This window comes from Mustela erminea, chromosome 17 (assembly GCF_009829155.1).
Source record: "Mustela erminea isolate mMusErm1 chromosome 17, mMusErm1.Pri, whole genome shotgun sequence".
Lineage (NCBI taxonomy): Eukaryota > Metazoa > Chordata > Mammalia > Carnivora > Mustelidae > Mustela > Mustela erminea.
In genome coordinates this window covers 70,527,327-70,549,653 of record NC_045630.1, presented here as the reverse complement: position 1 = coordinate 70,549,653, position 22,327 = coordinate 70,527,327, and the positions used below count along the sequence as shown (strand labels likewise).

At 50.7% G+C, this 22,327-nt stretch overlaps 1 protein-coding gene across 1 annotated transcript in view; it reads left to right on the top strand.

The window, feature by feature from the left end:
- The first annotated feature begins 9,574 nt into the window (after nt 1-9,574).
- Nucleotides 9,575-22,327, top strand: part of INTS3 (integrator complex subunit 3) — a 39,020-nt gene continuing 26,267 nt past the window's right edge. Inside the window, exons 1-3 of the mRNA XM_032317183.1 lie at nt 9,575-9,741; nt 18,867-18,950; nt 21,268-21,351. Of these exons, the coding sequence (XP_032173074.1) occupies nt 9,595-9,741; nt 18,867-18,950; nt 21,268-21,351 (315 nt within the window). The 5' untranslated portion in view covers nt 9,575-9,594. The remainder of the gene's footprint in view (nt 9,742-18,866; nt 18,951-21,267; nt 21,352-22,327) is intronic.

The following is a 22,327-nucleotide window of genomic DNA, read 5'->3' as shown; positions in this document are numbered from 1 at the left end:
TAGGTTGGGGGCACCTGGGTGGCTCAGTGGGTTAAGCCTCTGCCTTCAGCTCGGGTCATGGCCTCAGGGCCCTGGGACAGAGCCCCACATCGGGCTCTCTGCTCAGCAGGGAGCCTGCTTCCCCTTCCCTGCCTGATGCTCTGCCTACTTGTGATCTCTCTCTCTATTCAATAAAAAAAAGTCTTAAAAAAAAAAAAAAAAAAGAATCTCTAGGTTGAACTTTTAGTAGCCTCTGTAGTCCAGGAGCCCAGCCAAGTACTTGTCATCAGACCTCCTTGTAGATTTGGGTGGATTCCTCCTCACAAGGTCCCCGAAGTCTCCTGAGGTTCCTGCACCTGCCAGAAATGGCATTCCTTACTCACCTGGTGAGCCTGCTGGGAACCTGTTAGCCAGGTTATCAGGCCAACAGTTCCAAGGGGCTTTATGGATCCAGGTTTCATAAAGCCAACTTTAGTTCCTTAAAGCTATTTGGTCATATCTATGTCTATGCATGTCCCTTAAATATGACATTCCAGTCAAAGCCTTGGTAAAATGCCACTGTTTCCACTGGTGTCCTGTTACAAGAACAGATCTTCACTGAACTTACGCAAATTACTAGGATTGCCGTGCAAGAAGGAATACTTACTGAGACCCTTTGAATGAGAGGGTTCAGGTAGAGAGAAAAGCTCAGTAAATGCTTTAATTTTTTTCTTTCTATCACTGACGTCTTTTTTAAAAAAGATTTTATTTATTGGACAGAGATCACAAGTAGGCAGAGAGGCATGGAGAGAGAGGGAGAAGCAGGCTCCCCGCTGAGCAGAGAGCCCATGGTAGGGATGGCAGGGAGGGCTTGGTCCCATGACCGTGATATCATGACCTGAGCCAAGGGCAGAGGCTTTAACCCACTGAGCCTCTCAAGTACCCCATCACTAATGTCTTTCTTTTTTTAAAGATTTTATTCATTTATTTGACACAGAGAGAGAGAGAGAGACCACAAGTAGGCAGAGAGAGAGGGGGAAGCAGCCTCCCCACCCAGCAGAGAGCCCGATGCAGGGCTCGAAGCCAGGACCCTGAGATCATGACCTGAGCAGAAGGCAGAGGCTTAACCCACTGAGCCACCCAGTCATCCCCCAAAGATTTGCATCAGTCTTAACTACATTTTAGGATTCTGCATTCTGGGGTGCCTGGGTGGCTCAGTGGGTTAAGCCTCTGCCTTCTGCTCAGGTCATGATCTCAGGGTCCTGGGATCATCCCCACATCTGGCTCTCTGCTCAGCAGGGAGCCTGCTCCCCTCCCCTGCCTGCTTCTCTGCCTACTTGTGATCTCTCTTGTGTCAAATAAATAAAATCTTTAAAAAAAAAAAAAGAATTTTGCATTCTTTAGAAATCTTCGTCTCCCATGAAGAGTAAGGAGTAACCAACTGTGAACTATTACACCAGAATTCTTTAGATGGCAAATTTGTGGATAAGTTAAGCAAAAGGTGTGTTTACCACAAACTCAAATGTCCTTAGTTATTTTTTTTTAAGATTTTATTTTATTTTATTTGACAGAGAGAGATTACAGGTAGGCAGAGAGGCAGGCAGAGAGAGAGAGAGGGAAGCAGGCTCCCTGCTGAGCAGAGAGCCCGATGCGGGACTCGATCCCAGGACTCTGAGACCATTACCTGAGCTGAAGGCAGAGGCTTAACCCACTGAGCCACCCAGGCGCCCCTTTAGTCATCTTTTTACTAACAACTTGCAACAGAGATAACATCAATTTGTTTGACCTTCAGTAAAGCTAGAAAGAATAAAAGTTTCACCTTTAGTGTTGTTAACTTTAAAGACACATCTATCAGGGCGCCTGGGGGGCTCAGTCGTCTGACTTAGGCTCAAGTCATGATCCCCGGGTCCTGGGATCCAGCCCCGCATCATGCTCTCTGCTTGGCCTCTCTGCTCGGCGGGAAACCTGCTTCTCCCTCTCCCACTCCCCTGCTTGTGTTCCCCCTGTCTGTCCCATCTTGAGTTTTTACCTGAGATGCTGGTGAGGCGATCAGGAGTGGGTGTTAGGTCCAGGGGTGCTCTTCTCTTCTTCTCGATGGTGAAGGTAGAGGAGCCAACAGTGCATAAGTCTCCGAGGATGGTCTAGAAGCCAGTTTCGCAGGATGCACTCAAGGTGGTGCGGAACTAGGAGCAAACAGAAGGGAAGTGCTGCCCAAAGACAGAGAAAGGGCTGCTGGCTCTTGAGCTCATCAACGCCAACAGAGGAGCAGACGCAACAAGGGGCACAGGCAGTCCAGTCGAGGGCAGAGAAGACGGGGCATTTCCCCCAACAAAGGGAGTTTCCGAGGCTGCTTGGGAATATTCCTTAAAGTCTCTGGCCCGAGGGAGATGAACCACAGTTGGCTCCAGTTACAGCCATTAGCCCTGGAAATGAGTGAGGGAGAAGACCCCACAAGTATTAGGTGAACAGTGAGACCGAGTCCGCTTTACTAGGGAGTGCCTGTGTGTCCTCCGGCAGCCTGGGTATAGTAGGAGGCGTCCTACTTAGACTCTCTAGACATACTCAGGCAGACGCATTCTACAAGAGGCCCCGAGGTCGGAGTCCTGGTATGGAGCAATGAAGGCCTGAGGTGTGAGCAATGAAGGTACCTGGGTCTGTCTGCTCTACTTCCTGCAGAGGAGATCAAACTGATCTCACTGAGGCCAAGCAGTGTTGCAGGAGCTCAGTCCGTTCCTAAGTTTTGCAATCCAAATTGTTTCCAGTGGGTTAAAAGGCACCCCACCCCAAAGTAGAGTCCTTGGGAACCAAAGAAGCCTACTGAGACCGTGGTTCCAGAAGAGTAAAGAAGGTCCGTTACCAAATTCCCCTGACTCCTGGCTGGCGTCCCACGCAGAACATCAAAGGTGCCCGGGTGTCAAAAGCGACCAGAGGAGTCCCTCACCAAGACACCGTTATTGAGCACAACCCTGTCTTCCTGCTGTGAATGGCCGGTAGGAGAGCTTCCAGGGTCCCTCTCCTTGCCCATCACACCCCAGGCTGCCCATGGGTGCGCTGAATGGACTGAAACACCCATGCCGTGCTATCTTATGTCCTGAAGGCTGTGTACTGCCCTGGCATTTCAACCCATGGAAAATGCTAGAAGAAAGTTTTATAAGGGGAAATTACCAAATTTTCCAATTTAAGTAATTTGTAGAGGACACTGATGGAAAACAGTAAAGGTAGTGAGCCATCATGATTTTTAAAAAATATTTACTTATTTATTTGACAGAGAGATACAGAGCACAAGTAGGCAGAGCGGCGGGCAGAGGGAGAGGGAGAGGGAGAAAGCAGACTCCCGGCTGAGCAGGGAGCCCGATGTGGGACTTGATCCCAGAAACCTGGGATCATGACCTGAGCCGAAGGCAGCCACTTAACTGGCTGAATGGCCCAGGTGCCCCAGCCATCCTGATTCTAAGCGACATTCCAATTCATGTGGTCTTTACAGACAACTTCCCTAGGAAACATCCCCAGTTGCCTTTTAATTCAATCGAGTACTGGTTTTGGTGGGCTCCCAGTGGAGGTCCCGCGGCCAGAAGCAGGCAGACCGGGGATGTGGAGGGGGTCACATTAGCTCTACCAGGAGGAAACCTCACAGGGGAGTCTTAAGACTGGCAGCTGTCCTGGTGACTTAGGTGGCTGTCCCATGCCCAAGACAGACAACTTTGTATGAGTTCAGGAATAAAGAGAGGGCATCAGGTTTCTGGGTCTTATTACTCTCTTGGCCAGCGTACTAACCTCCAGCCTAAAGGCAGTCTTTCTCCTCCCCACGGAGCAGCCAGGGCTAGAGGACTGCAGCCTGAGCACTTGACAGGAAAGTGTTCCAGTAAGACCACACTCCTTGAAGAGCCCCAGAAATGAAGAGAAAGGAAAGGAAGAGAAACTACTCACCAACTTTGCCCCGAAGCTCAGAGTCCGGAGGTAAAAACTCGAAGCCCCACGTTCAGGAGCCATACGATGTGGTTTTGGCATAAAGGTGAGGTTCAGTCAGGTGAAGTCCAGAGCTGACAATCAAGAAAGACTTCTTGCTTGAGACATCTTTGGTGCAAAACAGTGGTTTATTAAAACACAGGGGTCCTGTGGGCAGAAAGAGCTGCTGCACAGGGGTTGGGGGGGCTTGTTATGTATACTGTGGGGTTGGGGACTCAAGGAGAAGGGAGGTTTCAAAAGAACTTTCAAGTGCTAAAGAAGACCTATGAGATACCGGAGGCCTTGCCCTTGTCAGGTTGTTTCTCCCCTCTAGCAAGGCATTACCCTGAGACGGTTAAGAGATTCCTGAAGAATGTCACAAGTGCCCCACCCAGGGGTGGGAGTTGGGGGATGTTGCAGGCTGTCTACTTCTGCTTTGTGTTCAGCCAACCTTCTGCTCTCCCTCATCATCGCTTTGATGATCGCCTTCCCACTGTCTTGATGTGGCCCTTTTTTTGTTTGCTGTGAAGGAGCTGTTGGGTTCGTTTCCAGAAGGGATTGTACCACCCATAGCTGTAGAGTCTGTGTGTCCATGGGAGGAGAGTTTAGGACCTTCCAAATCTTCCATTTGGGACCACCCTAGATCACTGGTTGATTACAAAATGATACAACTTGGGAACAGGCAGACGGAAGAGTTACGGAGGGCTGGGTATGGGGAGGGCCATGCAGCTTCTCTGTCCTCTTCAGACCAGCTTCACATGTTGGCCAACCCAGAAGCTTCACAGATGCCTTTTTTTTTTTACTTAAGATTTTATTTTTTATTTGACAGAGAAATCACAGTCAGGCAGAGAGGCAGGCAGAGAGAGGAGGAAGCAGGCTCCCTGCCAAGCAGAGAGCCCGATGCAGGACTTGATCCCAAGACCCTGAGATCATGACCTGAGCCGAAGGCAGAGACTTAACCCACTGAGCCACCCAGGCGCCCCAGAGATGTCTTCTTAATTTCCTTTCCAGGTAGCTCGTTGCTGGTGTAGAGGCACAGGTGGGTTTTGTGATCTTTTACCCTACAACTTTGCCAAACTCACTAATTAGTTCAAGGAACTTTTTTGTGGATTGTTTGGGGTTTTCTTAATAGGATCATGTCATCTATGAATAGTTAATATTACTTCTTCTCTAATTTTGATGTCTTTTATTCCATTTTCTAATTGCTCTAGAATTTCCAATATCTCATTGTAATTTTAATTACCCTAATAACTGATAATGTTGACATCGTTTTCATGTGTTTATTAACCATGTGGATGTCCTCTTTTGTGAAATGTCAACTCAAGTCTTTTGTCCATTTTTTCAAATGAGTTGTCTTTTGTATATCTGTATCTATCTAACTCTAGATACATATTTATCTTCTGATACAATACTTTGTCAGATGTATGCATTACAAATATTTCCTCCTAGCCCATGGCTTAACTCTTAATGTTTTTTTTTTTTTTAATTTACTTATTTGACAGACAGAGATCACAAGTAAGGAGAGGCAGGCAGAGAGAGAGGAAGGGAAGCAGGCTCCTTGCTGAGCAGAGAGCCACACGTGGGGCTCGATCCCAGGATCCTGGGATCATGACCTGAGCCAAAGGCAGAGGCTTTAACCCACTCAGCCACCCAGGTGCCCCTCTTAATGGTTTTTTAATGGGTAATTCTTAATTTTAGTGAAGTCAGTTCCATCATTCCGTTATAATTTCTGTATCTATTTAAGAAATCTACGGGCACCTGGGTGGTTCAGTGGTTTAAGCCTCTGCCTTCAGCTTAGGTCATGATCTCAGGGTCCTCAGATCCAGCCCCACATCGGGCTCTCTGCTCAGCAGGGAGCCTGATTCCCCCTCTCTGCCTGACTCTCTACTTGTGATCTCTGTCAAATAAATAAAATCTTAAGGAAAAAAAAAAAGAAAAGAAATCTTTGCCTACCCAATTTCACGAATTTTTTTTTTCCTTAAAGATTTTATTTGGCAGAGATCACAAGCAGGCAGAGGCAGGCAGAGAGAGGGGGAAGCAGGCTCTTCGCCGAGCAGAGAGCCCAATGCGGGACTCGATCCCATGACCGGAGATCATGACCTGAGCCGAAGGCAGAGGCATAACCCACTAGCCACCCAGGCGCCCCCAATTTCACAAATTTTTTTAAAAAAGATTTTATTTATTTATTTGGCAGAGAGAGACAGCAAGAGAGGGAACACAAGCAGGGACAGAGGGAGATGGAGCACCAGGCTTCCCGCTGAGCTTGGAGCCAGAGGCCGGGTCTTGATCCCGGGACCCTGGCCTTCAACTCAGGTCATGATCCTAGGGTCTTGGAATTGAGCCCTGCGTCAGGCTCTCTCCTTGATGGGAAGCCTGCTTCTCCTTCTGCCTGCTGCTTTCCTTACTTGTGCCCTCTCTCTGCCAAATAAATAAATAAAATTAACAGAAAAAGGTACATTTACATGGTGCTGAATAAAAAAACTACCAAAGTGACGAGCAGAAGGGAAGCTGAGGACAAAGCACAAGCTGATCCCCGCCCCCCGCCACTGTGGGGTACTTGTGACATTCCTCAGGCCCTCCTGGATACCCTAAAACTAGGGGAAGGGAAATAAAAATGGTTACTGATAAAGATCACAGTCCTACAGGACTTGAGTTCCGGCAGTTTATAAATGTCTTAGTGATGTACAAGGAAAAAGCATTCTTATGGATAGCCTAACTTCCAGAGTTCCATAGACTCAATTTCCGGGAGCCCTAAAATCACCCTACCGTCCACTGTGATGTGGAGAACAAAGGTAAAAGGAAATGCAGGTAAAATGAGATTTCCTTATAACCTGCAGCCATCAGGACTTGCAATCGGAAGAGTAGAATATTCCTCCAGGAAACTCTCAACTGTCTTTTTATTTTCTTTTTAAGATTTTATTTATTAGACAGTAGAAGCAGGGGTAACAGCAGACAGAGGGGGAGGGAGGCTCCCCACTGAGCAGAGAGCCAGATGTGGGGCTCAGTTCTAGGACCCCAGGATCAGGACCTGAGCCAAAGGCAGACACTTAACTGACTGAGCCACCCAGGTGCCCCAAACTCCCAACTGTCTTAATATTTTACCAGAGGGAAAAACAACCTCAGCTTCACGTTGGCAAGGGCTCTAGCATCCTGAAAGTCTTCTTGAATATATCAACGTCCTCTTGGACGTCTCCCTTTTTCCTTGCTTCCCTTCCTTCCCAAGTCTATTATCAGCCATCCCTCACAACCCCAATGCAGCAGCTCTTTCTGCCCATGGGCCCTGTCCCCGCGGTTTATTAAAATCACCTTTTTTGCCCCAAAGACATCTCAGGAATTCTTTCTTGGCCATAAGCTCGGGACCTCACCAACATCCCCAAACTCATCAAAAACATACACAGTAAAAAGTTTCTCTCCCACCCTGTCTCCCAGGCAGCCCGTCTCCTACCCAAAGACAACAAGTAACTACTGGGGTTTTGTGTGTGCTTCCGGAGATAAGTCTCTGTATTTACAAACATGGGTGTGCATTGCCCCAGTTCCCACTTTTTTTTTTTTTTAAAGATTTTATTTATTTATCAGAGAGAGGGGGAGAGAGCGAGCACAGGCAGACAGAGTGGCAGGCAGAGGCAGAGGGAGAAGCAGGCTCCCTGCCGAGCAAGGAGCCCGATGTGGGACTCGATCCCAGGACGCTGGGATCATGACCTGAGCTGAAGGCAGCTGCTTAACCAACTGAGCCACCGAGGCGTCCCCAGTTCCCACTTTTTAAAAACCCCCACACAATGAAAAGTGTGAACATAGTGTTTTGAACCGAACTTTTCTTATGTCTGATGTATCTTTGCGTTTCCAGGGACCACAGCAGTCTCGCTGTAAGGACGCGTGTATTCTTCGGAGGCTAACACCGTGCAGTGCACCTAGAAGGAACCCAAAGTACCCTCAAACAGAACTGGACTTTCCGAGCTCTGAGGGTGGAGACCAACCAATCCGCTTCACTTTACAGGCAGGATAACTCACTCGAAGCCGGAATCCCTTGCCTAAGGTCTGCCGGTTACCGCACACAATCTCGCAGTGAAGGAGCGCCCACGGCGGGGTCCTCCACGCCCTTTCGGGCACGTGTACAGGGGCGAAGAGACTCCGCCTAACAAGTGTGGACACAAACGGGTCCCCTGTGGTGTTAACGCGCATCGGACCAATTTCAGCTTGAAAAATAGCCTCACACCCGCTAGTCCAGAGTGGCCCTCGGGCCGGTGGCCCCCGTCTGCACTTTCTCGAGGGCAGAACGGCACGGGTGCGGGTTTTCTTCCGGCTTCGGATGCGTGTGTCCTAAGTGCTCCCGAGTGAACCGGAGACGCGGTCCGGCCGGGAGGCCGTGCGCTCGGGCCGGGCTCCGTGGCTGCGGGGAGAGCCGACCCGGACGCCGGGGCAGCCCAGGGGCGCAGCGCGGGGGTGGGGATGGTTGTGTCGCTCAGCACCCGGCGGGTGCGGGCGCCCCTCCCGGGATCAGGGCGGCCCGACGGCGGTCCCCGCGCCGGGTGCGCGGGGCTCGCGCGCTCAGCCCTGGGAGCTGGCTCCGTGCCGCCTGAGCGTCTCTGCCTGGGACTGCTTAAGGGCGAGGGTTAGGCGACACTCCGCCGCCCCGTACCGCCGGCTCGCGGCCAGGACTCGGGTTTCCGCGGCCAGGCTGGGACCCGGCACAGACTCGCGCTCCCAACCACGCTCCAGAAGGAGGAGGGCGGGAGGAGGGCGGGAGGAGGGCGGGAGGAGGGCGGGAGGAGGGCGGGAGGAGGGCGGGAGGAGGGCGGGAGGAGGGCGGGAGGAGGGCGGAGGCCGGCGCCGCGCACGCGCGCCAGGACACGCCCGTCAGCGCGCGCAGGCGCAGCCTCCCCTTCCTGATCGCCTCGCGGTCCCACCCCTCTCCCGGAAGTCTTCCCGTCCCGCCCCCCGAGAGCAACGAGGGATGCGAGTGGGCACTCCGGTTGTCCATCAGGCCGGCCTCACTGCCATTGGCAGCCGGGGAAAAGGCCGGACGGCCGACTTCGGCCGACTTGGCGCCCCCACGGAAGCCGCGATTGGCGGAGGCCCGGCCCCGCGGCCGCTAGCTTCCGGTCTCCGCGAGCCCTCGCCGCCGCCGCCGCCGCCGCCGCCGCCGCCTCCGCCGCCGCCGCCCTCAGCCTCCCCGCCCCCCGCCCTTCCCCCATGGCCGCCTCTGGGTGCTGTGGGGAGAAGCTGGCCCTCGGTGTCCTCCTGTAGCGCGCACTGCCTCCCCTCCCCCCTCGGGCCTCGCTCCCCAGCCCTCCGGCCCCGCCAGGAAGGTCCCCTACCCCCACTGCAGGGGCAGGACTCCTCTTCCCCAGCTGCTGAGGCAGACACAGGGCTGGAAGCCAGAAAGGGCGCCCCGTCCACTCGAGCGGCGGAAGGCTCGCGTGCCCCGCCCGGAGGTGCGGACCTGCCCCCGGCACCCCCGGAGCTGGCGGCCTTCGCTCAGCACTGCCACCCCAGACACAGCACCCCGAGGGCCGCCCGCGCCCGCGCCCTCCCCGGGAGCGGCCTTTCGGAGACGAGGGCGGGGCGGACAGCGCGCGACCCTGCCCGACCCCGCTCCTGCCCCTGGCCCCGGGCCCCGGCCCCCGGAGGGGTCGTTTCTAGGACTTCGCGCCCGTCCACCCCCCGGCCTCTTCCCGTGTCTTGGCCGCGGCCATGGAGTTGCAGAAGGGGAAGGGGGCGGCCGCGGCCGCTGCGGCGGGAGCGGCGGGAGGAGGAGGAGCGGGAGCGGGAGCAGGAGCCCCAGGAGCGGGGAGGCTGCTCCTCTCAACCAGTTTGGATGCCAAGGATGAGTTAGAGGAGGTAGGTGGGGGGCGTGCGGGGGGGGCCGAGCGGGGCCGGGCCGGGGGGCCGGGCCGGGGCCGGGGCCTCCGGGCTGTGCCCAGGCAGCGCGAGCGCCGCTCCACACTTCCTGCTCCGGGAGGAAGGAGCGCGGCCGACTTCCTGGGCCGGTTGTCATGGCAACGGCGGCCGCTCGGAGGAGGCCGGTGGGGGTGTCGAGGAGGAGGGGAGCGCCGTCCGCAGCGGCCGACTTTGCTGTGGACCTTCCTTTCCTCGCAGCGGCCGCGCGTCCGCTTCGTACCTGTCCCGCCTCAGCCGGGGCGCTCCTGTTCCGAGCTGTGCTGGACGCAGTCGGTTGACGGCGATGTGCACTGCGCATTTGGGACAGTGGTGGTTAGTTAGGGTCCCCTCGCCTACAGCCTCCGTCCTTCGGAAGCAGAGAGCACCCACGGGAGGGTGCTGAGGGAGAGGGTCGAGTGAAGTCACGCTGGGTCGTGGACCCTCTTCTTCTCCCCGACTAGTTCCCTCTCGTCTCTGACCGCGCACAGCTCGGAATAGGAGATCCAGCGCTGAGATGCGACTGCGGGACTGTTGGTGACATCTGATGCCTTCAACTCCCTGCTCACCCAGGGACAGGACCTGGCCTTCCTGACCATTTCCCCGCCTTTTTTCTTTTTTTTTTAAATATTTTATTTCTTTGACAGAGAGCGAGCACAGGCAGGGGGCAGTGTCAGGCTTCCCAGTCATCAGGGAGTCCAATGCGGGGCTCCATCCCAGGACCCTGGGATCATGACCTGAGCCAAAGGCAGATGTTTAAAACTGAACCACTCAGGTGGCCCCATTTCCCTGCTTCATTGTCACTGCCCTTTATCGGTCGCAGAGGGTGGGCAGGCAGATAGGCGGAATTCATAGTTTAGATTTTTTAAAAAAGTTGGTTCAGATGCAGAGCGATGGAACATATATGCAGAAATGAACTTTGCAGATCAAGGTGGCGGGGTATAACTTTGTGGGTCGTCCTTTGGCGAATGTCTGCTCACAGGCTGGTTTTCCATCCTGCTTCTCCCCGATTGTTCTGTGTGCATTTAGAGAAATCAAAGTTTTTCTGCTGTTGTTTTTAATCAGCAAAGATAGATACAATTCGGAGAAGAAACAATGCTACTAAAAGTAATGTCTTCCCAAGACAATAAAAAATGGCTGTAGGATTGTTCGGCACTTTGAATTGCCCACTTTTTAAGAACTGGCCACTGCCATTGTCTAAGTATTTGTTGAGCCCAGTGTTCCGGTACTGCAGCTCTAAAACCGTAGGAAGAAAATAGCTGACCGCCTTTGATCCCTCCGCCAGTTTGGGTGGAGGGAAAAAGCCCCCAAGCGCTGGACGAAAATCTGTTTATTACCCACCCTAATTGCCAGAGGTTTCATCCTGCCTCTGCTGATTTGTACCACAGCCTAGTACCCCGTCCTGTTCTGAACAGTGACGTGTTTGCTAGCAGACTCAGTGATATGGTGGGAGGGAACCATGAAAGAGAGGAAGCATTTATTTTTGGGGGGGTTTTTTTTGACTGAGAGTGAACTTTAAACTGTTTCCAGAGAGAAGGGGCAGGGAAGGTCTGTCTCTCCGTTTTTTCCTCCTATCCTTCCTGGTGTAGATGTTTCCCAGCATTTCTTGGCTTCCCCTTTTCCTTCTTTGGCCTTTACCCTTTGCATTTGAATTTTCCATGTTTTTAACGCATGTGTATGGTTCCCACTGGACGAGAGTGTCCCTCAGGGAAAAACTTCTGGCTTCTTCCTCTGGGTCTCCCCACAGAGCTCTGTATGCAGAAGTTATCACAACCTCTGCTGAATGACTGGTGTGTGTGTTCTGGTGTGGTACTTTCCATCGCGGGCGCACCTGTTGCCCGGGAACACAGAGGTAGCTTCTTAACTGTCTGTGCTTCCTGTGTGCAGGCTCATAGGAATACAGATGAGGGAGACCCAAGTCTGCTTTGCAGAGCTTCTCATCTGAAGACTGAGTTAGCATACCCACAAGAAGGGTGAAAAAAAAGCACCTCAAAAACCTGGTAGTAAAGAGGCTGGGGTCGTTGTAGCTGGGTGTGGTGAGGAAAGGTCCCTCAAGAGTTCTGGCGGACGGACACCATGCTGAGGAGCGTCCCAGCCGGGAGCTGTGAATCTTCTCCTCAAGGGAGCATTCGTTGTGTCCTTTCTTCTCTTTGGCTCTGTTTCTCTCTTTGAAGGGGAAATTCTTGCCCATCCCATTTCAAGTTGAGGAATGAGATAAAAATAGGGCCCGAGATCGGAGGCGTTTAGAACGTGCAGCTAGCCCCCTTTCTGCGGCTCCAGCTCGTCCCTCGCTGGGAAGGACCTGGTCTCCTCTGAAGTCGGGCTGAAAGCGGAACTGTGGCTTGAACAAGTCAGAACTTCCTCTTAAACGATGCAACCCTCTTGGGTAGAGGTGCGCCCCTTTCAGGTTTCCTGCAAGGGGTAATTCATCTCTTGTCTCTGAAGAACCTCCAGGGAACAGGCTTTGAGCCATCTCTAATCTTGTCCCCTGAAATCCGCATTGCACTTAGAAGTGACTCTTGGCTGTAGAGTACTTGGAACCCAGCTTATTCAGTAACTCCTCGCTGATGGGGGCTCTTGGGGATTTTATAGGTCGAAACATACCTTCTTTTCCTAAAGACAGTGGACTTTGCTCTGTCAGGGCCACTGACTTCCCATAAGAGACCACTCTTCAATACATAATGTACCAGACTGTCTCCTCACCTGTTTGAGGGAGCGGAAGCGGAGAGGGTAGCGGGATCTCTCTGCCTTCAGCCCCGAGCTTCAGGTACATACTGGCAACCTGGAAGGCCTTCCCCTACTCTGCCCTGCTCCGTCCACTGCTGCCGTCGTGGAGAACATGGGCAGGTACTCTTGGTACTAGAAAAGTTATTTCGGAAGCTCCTAGAGATGGCAAACCTTTACTCAGCTCTCTGCAGTGCTGTCATGGAGGGCTTACTCTGAACAGAGCCGCTCTGCCAGTAATTGTTGGCAACTGCGTGTATGATTCCAAGTTTACTAAGGGCCTCAGACTTGGCGGGGGAAGAGGGCTACTGCTACCTGATTGTAGGGGTTTGACTTCCTGCAGGCCTCGCTGGTGGGTTGTGGTCCTTGTTTCACTCTGAGCGATTTGTAATTCCTTCTCCCATCCTTGTTTGGAAAAGTGATTTCTGTAGTTTGCGAAGAGCAGCATCTTCCACATTTCTGTTGCCTAGAAGTTGCCCGCACATTTCTTTCCTCATCACTTTTATCCATGCGTCCAAATTTTGGACCCTCCTACTTCCTGCATCCTGAGCTGGGCCTCCCTGTTCCAAGAGACCACTTTTGTTCTTGACCGGGCAGTGACCCATAGAACTGACTCAAGCCTCTGAGTGGAGCTTAGACTAAGGAGGGGCCTCGAGAAACCTGGTTCTGCCCAGGTCTCTGTGTGTCAGACACAGCCACACAGAAGCTGGCCGTTCCATAGGCTCATCCTCACTGTGTAAGGATCCTGGTACCGGGCCTGGCACTCGCCACCCCCGCCCCCTTCTTTCCTCTTCTCTCCCAGAAGACAAAAGTTCACAGAGGGCGATTAGGAAGCTTTTCAGCCTGGTCAGGGACTGACCCGTGTCCTGTCGTAGGAGGGCTCAGTTTTGCGGAGTCTTCAAGGTCATGCCATTGGAAGTGTGGCAGGAGATGCTGGTCTGGTCTTCACCGATTGGGTTGTGCGGTTGCTGAACTTTTTCACAAATGGAACAGGTTACAATTTAACTGAGACTGTGTGCTGGGTGTTTTCACGCCTGTTATCTTGTGTAATCCTCAGAGCAACCTTGTGGTATTTCTCTCTCTTTTTAAACAAACAGGGTTTTTAAAAAAATCTGTGAGAGAGAGCAGGAGCGCGGGAGCAGGAGCATGAGTGGGGGAGGGGCAGAAGGCGTGGCAGAGCCGAGTCTCCAGCAGACCTCGCTGTGCGGAGCCTGCCCTGTGGGTCCCACAGCCCCGAAATCGTGATCTGAGCCTGAACGGAGACGCATGCCCAACCGACTGAACAACACAGGTGCCCCTATTTCTGTTTCTCAGATAAGAAAACCAGGGTTTAGAGAGGCTAAGGAACTCACCCAAGATTAGCTTAAGTCTGGCGAGTGGGGGGCACCCTTCTGTACCACGCTCGTCGGTGTGCTCGTTAGCTGGCCACTGTTTGACCTCGCATCTCTGCTGGTTCGGCAGACTCCTTCCTTTGAGTAGGAGCATCTGGAATGGGAAGCAGGGTTAGCTACTGGGGCTCTGAGTCCCCCGACACAGACAGCTGTCGGGTTAGACGGGGATACGAATCCGAAAGGGAAAATGCAGCTCTCTGTTTTCCCCTCTCCTCCTCGTGTGGGAGCCGGACCAGGTAGTGCCGGATCTCACAGCTCTGCTTTCCTGTGATCTCACAGCTCCTTTTCACAAGTACGCAGGCCCTGTGGAGGCTGAGTGTGCAGAGCTGACCTAATTTGGAGGCTAGTCAGACCGGCGGGCGGTGAAGTTGTAATACCTTCAAATCTGCATAGCTTTGGGCCTAATGCAGGTCAGGGTTTTGAGGCTGCGGGAGCTCCTTGCCTTAACTCTCCGTTCTCCTCTGTGCCACCTTATGCTCTTGGTTAGGGATGGATATGCGCAGCCTTAGCATGATGCTGAAGTTAGGGATGGATATGCGCAGCCTTAGCATGATGCTGAAGTTAGGGATGGATATGCGCAGCCTTAGCATGATGCTGAAGGGAGACCCAGGGTTGCCGTTCATTCCTACACCCCTTTTCCCTTGTCTTTCGCCATGGGTTCTTCTCAGCACTGCAGCAGAACCTCTTCTCAGCAAGATGTTTTATAATGACCTGTAGGATTAGGGGAAGTAAGTTGCCTGCCTTTGTCCATTTGCCCGCATCACCGTTACTGGGAATTGGGAATTGGGAATTGGTTTTCCTTAAATAATTTTGGGGTTAGTCCTAAAGTTTTAAAGGACTTGGGAAGTACTTTAGGTGGTGATAATGGAGAGGCTCACCGATTTAATATGATACACAGTTGTATCTTCTCAATATTTAGTATTAAATGTTTCTTTGGAACAGGGGCCGGTGACTAAGGTCTCCTTAGAACTTTGAGCATGTGTTGGCCTTTGAAACTGGAGTGCCTCTGGGGTGGCATGGACACCTCTGGACAAACCTGTCTCCACTGTGGTTTGTCCAGAGGCTCAGTCAGTTTGGCCTTTTGGTCTCCTTTCCTTTCCTCACATTCATTTTTTAAAAATTTGCCTTTAGCTTTTGGGGGGACAGATTTTATGTATTTATTTGGCAGAGCAAGAAAGCACAAGGAGGGGAGGAGCAGAGAGAGAGAAGCGGGCTCCCAGCTGAGCAGGGGGCCTGACGTGGGACTCAGTCCCAGACTCCTGGGATCACAACCCAAGTGGAAAGCAGACGCCCAACCCACTGAGTCATTTGGAAACAAATCCAAGATAAATCCAAGATAAATCATGTCATCTGCAAATTACTTTATGTATATGTCTATGAGGGAAGGATTTTTTTTAACATAGCCATGATGTAATACCTAAAAATATTAGTAGTAATTCTTCAGTGTAATAAAATATTCATTGTTCAAATTGACTGTCTCATAAATTCCTTTTCATAACTGGTTTGTTCAAATCAGTGCTCAGACAAGCACCACACATTGCATTTGATTGATATGCTTCTTTAACTTTTTAAAAGATTCTTTATCCATTTTAGAGAAAGCAGAGGGAGGGGCAGAGAGAGTCTTAACCAGACTCCTTGCTGAGCACGTAGCCCAAAGTGGAGCTCAGTCCTGCAACCTGAGATCAGGACCTGAGCTGAAGCCAAGAGTTGGTTGCTCAGCCGACTGTGCCACTCAGATGCTCCATTATGTTTCTTCAGTTTTTTTAAAAAAAGATTTTATTTAGAGAGAGAGAGCATGAGTGGGATCAGGGGCAGAGGGAGAAGCAGGCTCCCTGCTGAGCGATCCCAGGACCCTGAGATCATAACCTGAGCTGAAGGCAGAGGCTTAACCCACTAAACCACCTAGGTGCCTCAGTGCTGCTTCAACTTTTTTTTAAAGATTTTATTTATTTGACAGAGATACACAGCAAGAGAGGGAACACAAACTGGGGGAGCGGGAGAGGGAGAAGCAGGCTTCCTGCCCAGCAGGGAGCCTCATTCCAGGCTAGATCCCAGGACCCTGGGATCACAACTTGAGGGGAAGGCAGCCGCTTAATGACTGAGCCACCCAGTTCCCCTTCCTTTAATTTTTTTTAACAGCTTTGTTTTTTTTAAAGATTTTATTTGTTCATTTGACAGAGCAAGATCACAAGTAGACAGAGAGGCAGACAGAGAGATAGAGAGGGAAGCAGGCTCCCTGCCGAGCAGAGAGCCTGATGCGGGATTCGATCCCAGGACCCTGGGGTCATGACCCGAGCCGAAGGCAGCGGCTCAATCCAGGGAGCCACCTAGGTGCCCCTTTAACAGCTTTTTTTTTTTTTTTTAAATATTTTATTTATTTATTTGACAGAGAGAGAGATCACAAGCAGGCAGAGAGGCAGGCAGAGAGAGAGGAGGAAGCAGGCTCCCCGCTGAGCAGAGAGCCTGATACAGGGCTTGATCCCAGGACTCTGGGATCATGACCTGAGCCAAAGGCAGAAGCTTTAACCCACTAACAGCTTTTTATTTTGAAATAATCTCAAGCTGGGGCACATGAGTGGCTCAGTTGTTAAGCGTTGTCTGCCTTCAGCTCAGGTCATGATCCCAGAGTCCTGGGATTGAGACCCACACCGGGCTCTCTGGTTGGCGGGGAGTCTGCTTCTCCCTCTCCAACTCCCCCAGCTTGTGCTCCCTCTCTCACTGCCTCTCTCTCTCTGTCAAATAAATAAACCTTTAAAAAAAATTATCTCAAGCTTAGAGAAATTAAAATACGTAGAACTCTCACAGACTCTTCACCTGGACTCAGCAGTTACTAACACTGTTTCTCTGCACAGACATGGTTTCAGCCTTTTTTTTTTTTTTTAATATTTTATTTATTTATTTGACAGACAGAGATCACAAGTAGGCAGAGAGACAGACAGAGAGAGAGGGAAGCAGGCTCCCTGCTGAGCAGAGAGCCCGATGCGGGACTCGATCCCAGGACCCCGGGATCATGACCTGAGCTGAAGGCAGAGGCTTTAACCCACTGAGCCAGCCAGGCGCCCCCGGTTTCAGCCTTTTGAGAGTCAGTTGCAGCCGTGAGGGTTTCCATACTTCGTTTTCTATTTCCTGAGAACAGAGATCGTCAGTTAACGGAATTGCTGCTCTGTTGTCCGGATTGGGCATTCAGCTTCGATGTGCTGCTGTTACAGAACATGCTCCGATTTTACCGCTTGTCCCAGGAACGTCCGTGTAGCAGTCCAGGATCACAAGTTGAGTTTAGATGTGCTCTCTCTTTTCCCTGAAGCAGATTCTTTTTTTTTTTTTTTTTTTTTTAATATTTTATTTATTTATTTGACAGACAGAGATCACAAATAGGCAGAGAGGCAGGCAGAGAGAGAGGAGGAAGCAGGCTCCCTGCTGAGCAGAGAGCCCGATGTGGGACTCGATCTCAGGACCCTGAGACCATGACCTGAGCCAAAGGCAGAGGCTTTAACCCACTGAGCCACCCAGGCGCCCCACCTTAAACACTTTTGACAGGTCAGTTATTTTGTAGAATATTTTTCATATTGGGTTGTCTGAGATTTCTTCCATGGTTAGATTAAGATGATTCACTTTTTTGGCCAGAAAACCATACAAGTACTGTTCCAGCCTCTTCAGGGCACCCTGCCGAGGCATATGCAGCTTCAGGAGTCAGTATGTCTCCCTGTTGGGGATGTTAATTTTGATCACTTGGTTAATGTGGTGCCCTCCAGAATTTCCTGCAGTTATTCTTTTTCCTGTGTATTAAGTATTTCGAAACCACATAAATATCCCCTTGTGCAGTATCACCTCTGGTTTAGTACCTGTTGGTAACCTTTCCCTGAATCATTTTTTGCTCCTCTTGTTCCTTAGGGATTTATTAGTTGGTATTCCGCTATAAGGGGAGCTTTCCCTTCTTTATTATGTGTGTACCTATTAGCTTGGATTCTTATTTTATTCAATGGGTTATAAACTCTTTTTTTTTTTTTCCCTTCCTGTAAGCTCTACACCCAATATGGGGCTTGAATTTATGTCCCCTTGAATTTATGAGATCAAGAGTCACATACTCTAAGGACTGAGCCCCCCCCCGTCCCCCCCAACCACCGTGGGCTATAATCTTAATCCTCTTTTATTTTTTTTAAAGATTTTATTTATTTATTTGACAGAGATCACAAGCAGGCAGAGAGACGAAGGGAAGCAGGCTCTCTGCTCAGCAGGACTCGATCCCAGGACCCTGGGATCATGACCTGAGCCGAAGGCAGAAGCTTTTTTTTTTTAATTCAAACCTAGGCAGTTTAGGTCTGGAGACAACTTTTTTGGGGGGGGGGGATTTTATTTATTTATTTGACAGACAGAGATCACAAGTAGGCAGAGAGGCAGGCAGAGAGAGAGGAAGGGAAGCAGGCTCCCTGCTGAGCCGAGAACCCAATGCAGGGCTTGATCCCAGGACCCTGGGACCCTGGGACCATGACCTGAGCCAAAGGCAGAGGCTTTAACCCACTGAGCCACCCAGGTGCCCTTAATCCTCTTTTAATAGTGGGTTTCCCCCTCCCTGCTTTTTTCCCTTGCGATTTGTGGAAGAATCAGGTTACCTGTCAAGGTTTCTACCCTCTGGACTTAGCTGATTATATCCGTGTGTAACTTTACTTTAAACTGGTAGATTTAGAGGTATGATGAGGTTTAAATTTCTTTTTTTTTTTTTTAGATTTTTAAAATTTATTTGACAGAGACAGAAAGAGAGGGAATGCAAGCAAGAGGAGTGGGAGAGGGAGAAGCAGGCTCCCCACTGAGCAAGGAGCCCGATGTGGGGCTTGATCTCAAGACCCTGAGACCATGACCTGAGCCTAAGGCAGACGCTTAATGACTGAGCCACCCAGGTGCCCTGGTTTTTGGGGTCAGAAATACTTTATAGGTGATGGTATGACACACTGTGAACTTTTTCTCACCCCTTCACAGAGGTTGGAAAGGTGCATGAGCATTGTGACATCGATGACCGCCGGCGTCTCGGAGAGGGAAGCCAACGACGCCCTCAATGCTCACGTGAGTATGACGCTCTCCCCGCCCGCTCCCTGCGTGGCAAGCTTTGAGATGTGGCCCAAAAGGTAGGACATAAGTGGCTGGGAATTAGGGGACTGAAGTGCATGTCTCGGCTCCCCGAACCAGACTTCCTAGCTCCTCTTTCTGTCTCGCTGTGGGAGTCCAGCCCTTGGAGCTTATGCGTCTTTAATTCACAACTTTTAAAAATAACTTAGTTCTGTAGTGACCTTTTTTCTTTGCAAATTATTCTCACATATTTGATCCTTTACATTTCCTTTCTTTTTTTTCCCCCTACGGTGGGAGGGGCGGAGGGGGAAGGAGAGAGAAAATCTTAAGCAGGCTCCACACCCAGTACAGAGCCCCATGCAAGGGCTCCATCTCACAACCCTGAGGTCAGGACTAAATCAAGAGTCAGAACCAAAGTCCAGTTGGACGCTTAACCGACTAAGCCAGCCAGGTGCCCTGTGACCTTTTATATTTCCTAATCTGTGATATTGAAAGGATTTTAAATAGTTAGTATGGGTAAAGTTCTCAGTAATTCCAGGCACATAGTGAATGCTTAGTATTTCCTTTTTATTAATAGTATATTATATTTATTGTCTTCACCTTACAAATACCACGGACTCCATGATTTGCCCAAGGTCTTCACTTGATATGTATACGCCCATTACAGCGGGACGGTTCTGCAGCCCCCTCCCTCTCGAAGGCTGTTAGGTCTGGTAAAGGTGTTACAGTGGGATTTTTTTTCTGGTTTATTTATTTATTTATTATTTTTTAAAGTGTTCTTTTCTCTAAATATTTATTTATTTTGAGAGAGAGAGCGTGCACACACGCGAGTTGGAGGAGGGGCAGAGGCAGAGACTCTTTCAGGCAAACTCCACCTTGAGTATGGAGCCTGATGCACCCGATCCCATGAGATCCCATGAGATCCCATGAGATTGAGACCTGAGCCAAAACCAAGAGTGGGATGTTTAACCACCTGAGCCACCCAGGTGCCCTTAAAGATTTTATTTTGTTTTTGTTTTTTTTTTTTTTAAGGATTTTTATTTATTTATTTGTCAGAAAGAGAAAGGAAGAGAGGGAGCACACAAGCAGGGGGACCAGCAGGCAGAGGGAGAAGCAGGCTCGCTGCTGGGCAAAGAGCCTGATGGGGGGCTCGATCCCGGGGATCGTGACCTGAGCCAGAGGCAGACGTTTAACCAACTGAGCTACCCAGACATCCCAAAGATTTCGTTTTATTTATTTACTTATTTTATTTAAAATTTTAAATTTATTTGTCAGCGAGAGCACAACCAAGGGGAGCAGCAGGCAGAGGGAGAGGGAGAAGCAGAGGGAGAATAAAGATTTTATTTTTAAGTAATCTCTACATCCAATGTGGAGCTTAAACCCACAACCCAAGATCAAGAGTTGCACACACCACTGACATAGCCTCCAGGTGTCCCTTTTTTCCCATTTTAAACACTCTTTAGGGCCACGTGGGTGGCTCAGTCAGTTGGGTGGGCGCCCTTGACTTAGGTCATGATCCTGGGGTCTTGGGATCCAGCGCTGCATCAGGCTCCCTGCTCCGCAGGAAGCCTGCTGCTTCCTCTTCCTCTGCCGGCTGTTCCCTCTGCTTGTGCTATCTGTGTGTCAAACAAATAAGTAAAATCTTTTTTTTTTTTTTTAAGAATTTTTATTCATTTGTTTGACAGACAGAGATCACAAGTAGGCAGAGAGGCAGGCAGAGAGAGGGGGGCGGGGAAGCAGGCTCCCCGCTGAGCAGAGAATCTGATGCGGGACTCGATCCCAGGACCCTGAGATCATGACCTGAGCCAAAGTCAGGCTTTAACCCACTGAGCCACCCAGGCGCCCCAATAAGTAAAATCTTAAAAAAACAAACGCTCCTCTGTTTTCTGCTTGTGGCATGCATCAGGCCTTGGAGAAAACAGCGGGGTCTGTTCTTTCCCTTTACCTCTCTCTCTCTCTTTTTTTTTAAGATTTAATTTATTTATCTGACAGAGATTACAAGTAGACAGGCAGGCAGAGAGAGGGTGGGAAGCAGGCTTCCCGCTGAGCAGAGAGCCCCATGCTGGACACAGTCCCAGGACCCTGAGATCATGACCTGAGCCGAAGGCAGAGGCTTAACCCACTGAGCCACCCAGGCGCCCCACCTCTCTCCTGAAACAGACGCTTCATCGCTTTTAGGAGAAGGAGATAATCAGAAGAGTTAAAGATTCTCCTTTGTGGGTTACTCAGGAGTCCCAGGTTTTCTGGGAGAAACTGCGCTCAGGAGCTTTCCTCCTGTGAGAGACAACTGGTTTGTTCCTTTCTCATACCCTAGGTGTGTAAAGGCCCCCCCCAGCATGAGGAAGTCTGCCTGGGCCTCTTCACCCTTGTCCTGACTGAACCTGCCCAAGCCCAGAAGGTAAGACTCCCTCCTCTGGACCCACAGACGCCCCTCAGACGGTCTGAGGATGCGGTGGGACTCGGGTTTGCTGGCGTAATGCCAAACCCGTTGACCAGAGCTCCATCACCTTGTTGTCCCGATAAGCTTACAACTCTCTTTTTATTTTCAATAAATTGGTCATTCTGACTCAGATCCTTTCTCTATCTAGATTCTGAAGCTAAAGGGCAAGAAAAGCATTTGTGAGATGGAAAAGCATCTGAAGTGTTGTACATTATAGACTGATGGGTCAGGGTTATGAGAGTTGGAATTTAATCCAGGGAAGAGAGCAAGTACAGCCAAGTCCATGGCGAGTTCGTACCCAGAAGAGCGTGACCTGTTGCTTGCAGGTTCTGTCATTGGCAGGTGGATAGAAAGTAGGCTTGACATTGTGGCACATGGGATTTCACAGCTTAATGTTGATGATTGATGCAGCCATGGTGTAGTGACCAAGAGGACCCTGGAACCGACTAGAGCCAGGTTTCCTCAGGAATACTGTGTAAAAACTAGGCTGGGGTCTTCACAGCCAGGAGAGTGTCCTTTATGTGGAATGGTTAAAGTGGGATCCTTGCCTCGGGTGAGGGATTGGGAAGGATATTCTCTTTGGATTCCACTCTTTCCGTAATAAAGCAGTGAAATTCTGTCTTTTCCTCTCCAGATTTATCTTTTCCAGCAGTTCTGTGTCCTGGGACTCTTGGGGCAATGGGTTAGAAGTGTGTGACTGGTATCTGGCATTAATGATATGACATTAACAGAGAGGAGCTGCAGAAATTTGGTGTTGTTATTGGCCCTTCCTTGAACAAGCATGGAAGACGACGCACGTGCTCTGTGCCCAGCATTGTGTTGGGCTCCGTCCAGACAAGATCTCATTGAATCCTCTCAGAAGATGGCTGACCTTGTCCCCTCTTTCCATACCGCTCCCAGTTTACCTGTAAGACGACTGGAGGTCAGAGACATT